Source organism: Amphiura filiformis, chromosome 6, assembly GCF_039555335.1.
Source record: "Amphiura filiformis chromosome 6, Afil_fr2py, whole genome shotgun sequence".
Taxonomy (NCBI): Eukaryota; Metazoa; Echinodermata; class Ophiuroidea; order Amphilepidida; family Amphiuridae; genus Amphiura; species Amphiura filiformis.
Window position 1 is genome coordinate 44,585,859 of NC_092633.1, and position 11,995 is coordinate 44,597,853.

Sequence of the window (11,995 nt, forward strand, 5' to 3'; positions counted from 1 at the left end):
GTGGACTGCTTCACCCAATGGTATGCTGATACCTTGGCAGATGCAATGTCAGAGGAAATCTAAGGTGGAACTTGTGGACTGCTTCACCCAATGGTATGCTGATACCTTGGCAGATGCAATGTCAGAGTAAATCTAAGGCGGAACTTGTGGACTGCTTCACCCAATGGTATGCTGATACCTTGGCAGATGCAATGTCAGAGTAAATCTAAGGCGGAACTTGTGGACTGCTTCACCCAATGGTATGCTGATACCTTGGCAGATGCAATGTCAGAGGAAATCTAAGGTGGAACTTGTGGACTGCTTCACCCAATGGTATGCTGATACCTTGGCAGATGCAATGTCAGAGGAAATCTAAGGTGGAACTTGTGGACTGCTTCACCCAATGGTATGCTGATATCTTGGCAGATGCAATGTCAGAGGAAATCTAAGGTGGAACTTGTGGACTGCTTCACCCAATGGTATGCTGATACCTTAGCAGATGCAATTTATTATTTTTTATTATGGAAATAAAGATTCATTCATTCATTCAATGTCAGAGGAAATCTAAGGCGGAACTTGCGGACTATTTCACCCAATGGTATGCTGATACCTTGGGAGATGCAATGTCAGAGGAAATCTAAGGTGGAACTTGTGGACTGCTTCACCCAATGGTATGCTGATACCTTGGCAGATGCAATTTATTATTTTTTATTATGGAAATAAAGATTCATTCATTCATTCAATGTCAGAGGAAATCTAAGGCGGAATTTGCGGACTGTTTCACCCAATGGTATGCTGATACCTTGGGAGATGCAATGTCAGAGGAAATCTAAGGCGGAACTTGCGGATTGTTTTACCCAATGGTATGCTGATACCTTGGCAGATGCAATGTCAGAGGAAATCTAAGGCGGAACTTGTGGACAGTTTCACCCAATGGTATGCTGATACCTTGGGAGATGCAATGTCAGAGGAAATCTACGGCGGAACTTGCGGAAAGTTTCACCCAATGGTATGCTGATACCTTGGCAGATGCAATGTCAGAGGAAATCTAAGGCAGAACTTGTGGACAGTTTCACCCAATGGTATGCTGATACCTTGGGAGATGCAATGTCACATAACACTTGCGGATAAGAAATGATTGAGTGGTGCTGGGAGACTCACAGACAAAAAATTGACACCTTACAAAACTATGTTGGCTTTGCCATTTGCAGCAATGCTAACTTACCAGGGATGGAAGCATCTGTCTGGGCAATTTTGGATCATGTAGCTTCAACAGATCAGAACCCGATGCATCAAAACTGTCCAGATGGTGATGACACTTCCTGCAAATTCAAGTCAGATGTAGTAAATTCTAAACACAGACATGGATTGCCCTTCACAATTTGTGACTTCATCAAACCGGTATTCAAGGATTTGGCCAATGAGGAACTCCTATCGGAATGCCTTCATAACTCAGAACACGAATGAGTGTTTGAATAAAATTATATGGGACCGTCGCCAAAAGGAAAATTATGTAGAAGCTACCATAATAGAATGTGCAACATATGATGCAGTGGCATATTTCAATGATGGGTGCAGCGCAATTACAATGAATCAACTAGGACTTGAGCCAGGCTCATTTACTCCAAGTCATTGCAGACGAGAAGATTGATTACATGTATGAGCTAGCCATAGTTCATGAGTTTAATACAGCACATATTGCATATCACAAGAAGAGATGGCTTTTTTGAAGATGAATCTTGCATATAGTTTGGGTGAAATATAATCAGAAATACAAAAAAAGGCATTGATTTTTGACAAATTGCAAGATGTTTCACCGAATGGTATGCTGATACCTTGGCAGATGCAATGTCAGAGGAAATCTAAGGTGGAACTTGCGGACTGTTTCACCCAATGGTATGCTCATACCTTGGCAGATACAATGTCAGAGGAAATCTAAGGCCGAACTTGTGGATTGTTTCACCCAATGGTATGCTGATATCTTGGCAGATACAATGTCAGAGGAAATCTAAGGCGGAACTTGCGGACAGTTTCGCCCAATGGTATGCTGATACCTTGGCAGATGCAATTTATTCTTTTTTATTATGGAAATAAAGATTCATTCATTCATTCAATGTCAGAGGAAATCTAAGGCGGAACTTGCGGACTGTTTCACCCAATGGTATGCTGATACCTTGGGAGATGCAATGTCAGAGGAAATCTAAGGCGGAACTTGCTGACTGTTTCACCCAATGGTATGCTGATACCTTGGCAGATAAAATGTCAGAGGAAATCTAAGGCGGAACTTGCGGATTGTTTTACCCAATGGTATGCTGATACCTTGGCAGATGCAATGTAGGAGGAAATCTAAAGCGGAACTTGTGGACAGTTTCACCCAATGGTATGCTGATACCTTGGGAGATGCAATGTCAGAGGAAATCTAAGGCGGAACTTGCGGACTGTTTCACCCAATGGTATGCTGATACCTTGGCAGATGCAATGTCAGAGGAAATCTAAGGCGGAACTTGTGGACAGTTTCACCCAATGGTATGCTGATACCTTGGCAGATGCAATGTCAGAGGAAATCTAAGTCGGAACTTGTGGACAGTTTCACCCAATGGTATGCTGATACCTAAGCAGATGCAATGTCAGAGGTGGATGGTGATGAGCTGCCGCAAGGGTTTGCAACAGATCTAAGGTTGAGCGTGCTGAAGCCTCTCCATGCCCGATTGATGCTATCTGCAGTAGATGCAGTAGCAACTGACATGAATGAAATCAAATGTGGGTTTGACAAGGCAGGTATCCTTGGAGTTGTGGCTGAGGATTACATTGCTAGTAGCTCATCGGAAAAAGAGATTGACCAAGACTCAAGAACATTATAGTTCCAACTAGAGTGACTGGTCTAAATATCATTTTTCATACCGGTAACTAGAAAACACATTATTTATTATAGAGATTACGTTTTAGAAATAATGTTTGATGATTTACTCTTTACACAATTTCTATCATTAGGTTGAAAAGAGTTAACATAGCGATCAAGCCGTTGGGATGTGGTATATGAGAAGATGAAGACATACAATTATGTGGGAGAGGTGATGGCATTAAGTGTTGGTGACAGACTACAGCACCCAGAGAAATATCGCCAAAAGATACCACTTTCAGCTTACGATCCACGTCACATAGCAACTCACTCAGGTAGAGTTGCACCACCAGCCCCCAAAGATCTCCATCAGGCAAAGCATAGCCTGATGTTCTCTGTTTTAAGGAAAAGCAGAAACATTTCACAGAAAACAAAAAATGTTCTAAAAGTGAAATTTACTTGTCTTAAGGGGTCATATATTTTGCAGATTCATGAACTTTTTCTTTGGCTATGCAGCCGATTTTGCATCAATCGCATGTGAATTGCCATTTTGGATTCAGTGTTTCTAGACAGAAAAATACTGTGGACATTTTTCAGTGTTTTTTAATATGAAAGTAAATACTATTAAACTAAAACACAAAATTCCTCTTTAATTAAAAATTTGTGTACTACCAGTAAGTGCCCAGCACATGTTATTTTGAACAAGGTCAGATAGCACACGCTTGAGTTGCGAGGGCAAAATGTAAGGACTACACAGGGTTCGCAGGTTTTTGTCGCAGGTGGAAAAAAACGCGGTTTTAACCACTTGGCAAAAACAGTTTTTGCCGGCAAAAATGGCAAAAACTAAAAACGTGATTTATAGTTCAGTTTTTTCATATCAAAACAAATAATTAAGTTACAAAAATAAGTTCCCGAGTGTAACAAGGCCAGATTTTGTAATTATAAGCAATATATTAAGAAATTAAAGGCATGCGTTTTCATTGCTCAAGTGCATTTAACCGAAATGTGGCATGTATCAAATTCAAAACTTTTTCATTTTAAAGACTTAATGAGACAAAAAATATGTTGAATGATTTGTTAATAGTTGAGTGTGACTGTTTATGAGCTTTCTGTGTCACTTTTTGATATTTGAGTGACTATATGCGAGTTTTTGCCAGTTTTTGCCGGTTTAAAGCCAGGTTTTGCCACTTTGCCGGCAAAAACTTGTTTTTGCCGGCAAAGTGGCAAAAACCAAACCCGACTACAATTGTACACCAAAGAGGAATCTTGCTTTTTAGTTTATACTACTGCACAATACTAAAAAAAATGATACAATTGTAAGCGTGAGGTTTGGATTTCTTATTGTACACAATGTTTTGTTTTCATGACGAAAATTTGTTAAAAATCTTTTAAAAATAATGAGTTGTCTTTAATTAAAAATACATGATACAAGTACAACTGTAGCACACAGAATATGTGATGTGGACATGTATATTGCCTTGGATATCAACTGTAATTAAATTTTACTTCCGAACAGTAAAATTATATATTATTGTAAATGCTACATAAATACTAGTGTTTCATATTATAAATGCCCCTCAAAAAAACATCAATTGCAATCTCAAATTGCAGTATCAGCACACCTTTTGCATGTTAAAAATGTCAAATATATTGCATATCAAATTTACAAGAGTTTACACCCATTCAAAATAGTAGGCTGTTAAGTACCATAAAATGATGCTAAATAGCTCAGAAGAAATTATATTAACTTCATATTACACATTCCAATTTGAGTATATTGCAAGGAATGTTTTGTTGTGAATTTTAGTTTTTAATAAATAATGGCAATATTTCATCTTGCAACCATAGATAATGCCCACACAATTATATATAAATTTTAAAATCATTAACACTTTAGAGGCACAATGACATTTGAGCATGGTGGCATTATTGATTGTCTCTGTAAAAAATGTAATTGCTATTTACAGCCAAATCTAGTGGCAACACTGTAGTAGGTGGCAAGAAATTATTTTTGTTAAGGCAGGTCCTAGCGATAGATTCATATTCTTTTACTGTATGTATCACTAGCAACAATCACTAATCAACGAAGACATCAATGGCAAGAAACACCTATAGACGAATCCAATTTCACGCATTCCAATGGCGGCCATAGTGACGGGGACCCAACTATATCACCTAAAATGATGCGGCCTTGAAGAGTATTTTAAACTGCATTCTATCACCCGTGTTACACATAGACAAAAGAATGATGACAGTTTACAACACAAAAGAATCTAACATCTAATTTTAAGCGGGTTTAATCCACCCAATTGGGCACTCACAACACCTGTTTGGTGCATGCGGGGTCCCAATAATAGCCGACCAAATCCTGACCATGGCTTGTTGGATTCGTCTATAGTGTCCAGTGGCAGTGATGCTTTGTTACAAAGTAGTGATAAAGAACACTATTTTCTGGTCTAACATCAAAACACTAGCATCATAGGACATGAATCCCCCTTTTTCCTTGGGTTGAGACTTAACTTGACCAAGACTTCCCCAGGGCTCAAGATGGCCTCAACTCTGAGCATAGTGGAAAGTACTTCTTACCTGATACAGATGTTGAAAATATATATTTCACTGGCTTTGACTCAGCTCACGTTGATTATCGTTTAAATCTTACCTCTTATAGTGCACAACCCTGTAAATGAGATGCAAAATTATACTTATTACCGCAATCCTGACCGCAGAGATTGCACTGGAATGGCTGGTGAAACCCATGAGCCCCTCTGTGTATTGCAAACAGGATGTTATCAGGAAAGATGATGTCACAGTGTCTGCACCGATACGTATGTTTAGTTTGGTAACTTCCCGACGACGTCAGCGCCGAATCTTTGGACGTTGAAGATGTGTTGTCGTTCATCTGCCGTGACGTAGAAGCTTGAGGAGATGGAGTGAGATTGAGATGTTGGTGGTCTGTGGACGCTATATCTGATTGCACTGGACTGGAGAGGCTTGTCGACAGAGGACTACTGTAGCTTGGTTTGGTCGTCCTACCGAGTTGCAACTCCGAGATGTCTTTCTCCGTCGGTAAGTCTTGTTCATAACATGCATCTTCATCGTTGAATGGATTGTCATTTTGTTCTTCATGTTTGATATCTTTACTGCTATTTTGAGCACCTTGGCTACTGTTCAAGCCATTCGGGTCTACCACCGCTGTACTGGAATGATTCGTTACCAAATGATTCATGAAGGCCTGTTCCTCTGTGGTCTGGAATGCACACTGATTGCACTTATATTCACCGGTTAGACTAGAGAAGTCTACCAAATCGTTCTCAACAGAGTCTGTGGTACTATTATGACCCGTTGGAGAAACCATGTTCTGGGTAGAAGGAAAAGAGGGCGTATTACTGTTACTTGCAAATGAAGTCTGCGGCGTCACATTATAAGGAAAGTTTGACTGAGTTGGCGTTTTGTAGTTTAACTGAGTTGGAAAGGTCGGACTGGTAGCAGATTGCAATCCCGGTGAGAAACACGGACTCTGTGGTTCTTGTTTGATAACTTGTGAAGGTGGCGCTTCTTGTGATGGCGGTATGTAACTATTCTCATAGTCCTGCACATTTGATGGAGCACCCTTATTAGCTCTAGGTCTACCACGTGTCTGAACGTATTCTTTGACTACCACATTGGTGTCGTCTGTGTAATGGGGATTTAAGTATGCATCGATGCTCTTCCGTCTCATCGTCCCATGCCTCTTGTCTAAGTGTGCTGTCAAGGTGGTCTCTTCTTGACAGAAGAAATCTTTGCATGTTGCACAAAAGTAACGGCAGTATTCCCTGTGTCGGATTTGGATATGTTTACGCAGGGTGCTGGATTGCACTGCGTCGTATGTGCAGTATTTACATTTATATGGTTTGTTGAACTCATGCATCCGCCTGTATAGAAGAACAAAAATAAATAAATGGAAATATTAATGACAATTTTATTGAGCCCAGGCTCCTGTAATAAAGTTATTTCACAAGATGTACAGGATGTATCATGTAAATATGCACCACAATTTATGACCATCATTTCACACAGGTGTTTTTCAAATGATATGAAGTTTACACAAAATAAAAAACAGCTGCTCGTGTAAATACTTATGTACATTGAACTCACAGATATTATGTATAGGAATCATGGTAACACTGCCAGGGTTGTTTGATTTAAATCGATGTCATCGATTTAAATCACTTGATTTTTTTTTTAAATCACTGATTTAAATCAACTTTTTTCATTGTTTTTCCATTTTTGATAAATATAACTTAATTTTGTGCTTAATTTGATTGTTTTACATCATTCCTGATGTTTCTACAACCTTTGGATACAATTAAAATACCTTTATGATGTCACATTATCTTTTGCTAAAAATTCATCTCCAAGGTGCCGAATTCAACAGGTTTTTCCCCATGATTTTTACCAAATTTTTTCTTCAACATTTTCACATGTAAAAACATGTTTTGAATTTTTTTAAATACCTGATAGTATTGTGCATATGTCTAGCATTCCACTAGTCTCTTTTGAACTTATTATGGGGTATAGCAGTTCTTGGAATTAAAAAAATCCAAAAAAATCGATTTAAATCAAAACAATCCGATTTAAATAAAAAAAATCAACAACCCTGATTAGACTGCCCAATCCAACAGAATCCAACACAGAAAACCTGTACGCATGCATACATCCCACGTGATGTGCTGACACAATCACCCGAAGTGAAATATGGTTATTTTCACAGTAAAGGGTGTAACTTTTGATTTATAGGGTCAATGAGTGAAAAGAGAGATCTTGTTTTTTTGCCGGGCTTTAAATATATGCGATGCTAGCAAAAGCATCAGGAAAAAATACTGAAATTTTAACAAATAAAAAGGAGAAATAGCCCATCTAACCCTAACCGCCTAGGGGCTTTTTGGCGACGGGAAGGGAAAGAATAAAGAGAGAAAAGAAAGAAAGAAGTTGTTTGCTCTGGGTGGGATTCGAACCGAGACCCTCGCATGCCAAGCACTCGGTCGGCGACACTTTGCCACGGGTCTTGGGCTTCGCTGGCCAGTGAAACCGTGCCTATATATCACTTAGAGGCGATTGCGTCATCACACCACGTGGGATGCATGCACGAACAGCGATATATATCAAGTAGTATTTTGTAGTATTCAGGAGGGTTAGGGTTAAAGCACTTCACATGTATGATTTTAGTTATGGAATGGATGTGACAACTCTGGCGTGGAGTCTATCAAGTATCACTATACATACCTCTCATGGACAAGCCTATTTCCAGATTGAGCACACCGGTAGTCACAGTAGCGACACTTGAATGGTTTCTCTCCAGTATGAGAACGGATATGTCCGAGATAGAGGTGCTTCTTGTCTGACCGGTACAGACAATGAGGGCACTTGAACATCATCTTAACTGACAGTCTATGAGCAAATGAGAACACAAAGTAAATTAGTCAATTACATGTTGTGTGTAAAATTCTTAAACACTTGAGAATGTTCCTGCAATTTTATTGGTTCTTATCTGTGTGATATTATACAAATAATGAATGTTTATGAGTGCAATGGTAAGAATATTTTCATGAGTTGAAAAATGGAATGTTCCATTCAACGAAGCGAAGCTGAGTTGAATGGAACATTCCATTTTCAACGAATGAAAATATTCTTTCCATTGTACCTAATGAAAAAACATTCATTATTTGTTTTATATAACATCTAAATAGATCTTTGTTATTTGATTTGTTGATTGTAATGGCTTTGCAGGAGTTAAAATATTGTACAGATAATCGTAGACAAATATGGCTTTTTTTTAGCAATACATTCTTGTATCACCCAAAAATAAGCCATTCAAAAGTATTATTTTAAGGGTCTATTATTTTTACCAGGCGTTTGCTATGCAGTAAAATAGAATTTAAGCTTACCTAGCCACCGGGCCTATCCAATGGCATTGCGTATTGTAAGCTTACCTTTTCACTTTTCTTGTTTTCTACTTTTTCTTTCCCCAAAGAAAAAAAATCGGAATATGGATATTCGCGGCTTTCCTTGTAGATGTGGATTATATTTCTTCAAAAATATTCATCCAGAATTGCCGCAAATTAAGTTTGTTGTTTTAAAAATCCCGTAACACGGTAGGGCCTATGCTATGCATACTGTTCGCCGATCGGACTGAAAAAAACATACCATGTAATCTAGCCGTGCAATAGAACGTACGGAATATAACGAAAATGCACGGTGCATATAACGAAAATGCACGGCGATATATAACCAAATTCCACGGTAGTGACGTAGGTCCGTAAAATAGTTTATTTATTGAATGACATGTGACCAACAATCAACCAATCAAATGACAAGGATCTACTTAGGTGTTATATAATATTAGTTATTCTCTGTTTGTTCATGCAATAGAAAAAATATCACTGGTTTTGAGGTCATATCACACGAGGCCGCACTCAAAACCAGTGATATTTTTTGTATTGCATGAACAGACAGCGGGTAACGAATTTATCATTCAGTAGACATGAATTTAACACAAATAAAAAAAAAAAAAAAATATTATAAAAAAAAAAAAAAAAAAAAAAAAAAAAAATGAAAAAAAAAATGAAAAAAAAAAAAATAAAAATAATAAATAAATAAATAAATAAAAAATAAATAAATAAATAAATAAATAAATAAATAAATAAATAAATAAATAAATAAATAAATAAATAAATAAATAAATAAATAAATAAATAAATAAATAAATAAATAAATAAATAAATAAATAAATAAATAAATAAATAAAGAAAGAAAGAAAGAAAGAAAGAAAGAAAGAAAAGGCAGAGTTGTATTTACATTCCAGCTACTGTCAGTTTCATGCCAGCAGCTTGCTGGCAATCATCAGACTGGTGTAAAAAAACATAATCAAGTCCACAAATAAATAAATAAATAAATAAATACATAATCAAGTTATAGGCCTACTCCAAACTCTTCCATGCATGCTTTATTATTATTATTTGGCTATTAACCAATTAAGGCCAGAGTAAGGGGAGACACATTCGTCCACACCCGAATTTGAGATTTCTTGATATTTATCCACACAAAGATGTATTCTTTCACTTGAAACTGATAAAAATACAACTTCCTAATATTTACTTGTATTTTTGCTTGATTTATTTTACTCTTTTCAACTCTTAAAAAGTCACATGGCTCAAGACAGCTTAGTAAATTGGCGGGAAATAATGAGTCGGCAATGCGCGAATGCAAAATATTGTGATTATCTTGCATGAGTCGCGTCAGCGTGACGTGGCGCAACTCTGCGCGTGTTATTGCAACGCAGTCAAGGCGCATTCGGTATGTTGTTAACGCAAGCAAATGTGATGTAAACAAAACAAAAATTTGCAGTGAAAAAGCCACTTAGATTTTTTAATTATTTTTGATTTAGGCGCACTAAAAGCAGACATTATAGATTCATTGGTGCAAAAAGATGCATATTTAGACCATGCACCAGATACAGCTTTTACAAGCGTGATAGTCTTGCCGTTTTAAAATATAAGGACGTTTTGTGCATAATTTTGACATTTTTTTACTAAAACGTCGATTTCTCAGAGTTCATTTTTAACAATATTGTACGATTTTTGTGACAAGATAACTCTAAAAATATGCAAGCAAAAGGTAAACCTTTTGCACTATCGCTTAGAGCACATCAAAGTCTAGGGAAGGTTTTCTCATTTTTTCAAAATATTTGTTTTGAACAAAAATATACACCATTATGTGCAATTTTTAGCTTTAAAATAGAGTGACAAAATTGCTTTTTTCACATGTTTTTTGCAATATTTCTAAAAATAAGACGAATTTCAAAAAAATAAAAAAACCTTCCCTAAGTTCATGTCTCTTCTCCATGAAAAACCAACTAAAATTTTTTTACTCGAACGGATTTTTTTTAAGTTGTCACAAAAAATTGGGGTAAAAAGTGCATTTTGTGATTTTTTCAAAAACTCGAGATTTTTGAACAAATCTGAGCGTCACCATGGGATTCCTTGACTCATTTCCTTTCCAAAAATGTATAGTTTTATATACTTTGGACATACTGATTCAAAAATAATGATGCTCGAAAAGGTCCGTGCTCTCTCCCATTACTCTGCCCTTAAGGGGGTACTACATGTACACCTCTGGCCAATTTTGTGCCTATTTTTGCATTTTTCTCACAAATTATAGAGCATTGGTGACAAGTAAGATATATGGCCCATTTCACGGTTAGGCGCCACTTTTTGATTTTCAACGTATCTGGCTTGGTGTGTAAAAAATAATGGGGTTACAGAATTGACTGTTGGTGATTTTTCATTGTCTCTGTATAGCCTACCTCCACTAGCTTAATCGACCTTTCTGCTTTTATTTTCAGGGCGCACAGGGGTCAGAAAAAAAAAAAAACCACATTTTACTAGCAACCTAAAACAGACATTTATTTTCCAATGCTGCCACTTTTAACTATGTTGAGCCTACCAACTGCTTTTGTTGTTTTTATGTAATGAACAAGTTGCACTATACAGCCATACATGAACAAAGTAGTAGTTGTCAGTTAAACTAGCATGAGAACCATTTAAATTTCTGAATTCGGATGTGACATTTTCCGTTCACATCTATGTACCTTATTCAATGTGGAATAGATCGACAAATACTTTACACGAATGGCAAACTAGTGTGTTTTAGTAAAGTTCAGAGTCTTGTTACTATTTGTTGAACAAATTACACTTGTTGCTCTTAATACGTAGATACAGCGATATTTTGAATTTTTGCCAACAAATTCCGTTCACAATTTTGTCACATCCGATTAATTTTCCAAATAGTATAATTTATTAACAAATAAGTGGCAGATTTTGTTCTCCTTGATTTTAAAAATCTCCTGCTATGAGCTATCTAATGACACCATTTAATGAAAACTCCTTCATCAACTTAGCTTGCAGATGTCATTTCAAAGTTTCCGTTCACATGTGTCACATCCATGGTACCTGTCACATCCAAAATAGTTTCTTCAAAGAACTAAGACAGGTATGGGACTAGGATGCCAGTTTGAAGTTATTTCATTACAAGTTTGTGGGGGATCAAAAGGCACAATAAGTTTTTAATTCAGTATGCCTTCTTTAATTGTGACAGGAGATTCAAAAAGCTTCAATTTCCGTTCACATGTCACATCCTCAA

At 36.9% G+C, this 11,995-nt stretch overlaps 1 protein-coding gene across 1 annotated transcript; it reads right to left on the reverse strand.

Moving 5' to 3' along the window:
• Nucleotides 1-5,225: 5,225 nt before the first annotated feature.
• LOC140154259 (zinc finger protein Pegasus-like) lies at nt 5,226-6,228 on the reverse strand. The gene has a single exon (XM_072176848.1). The coding sequence runs from the start codon at nt 6,171-6,173 to the stop codon at nt 5,481-5,483; it is 693 nt and encodes a 230-aa protein (XP_072032949.1). The 5' UTR covers nt 6,174-6,228; the 3' UTR covers nt 5,226-5,480.
• Nucleotides 6,229-11,995: the final 5,767 nt, after the last annotated feature.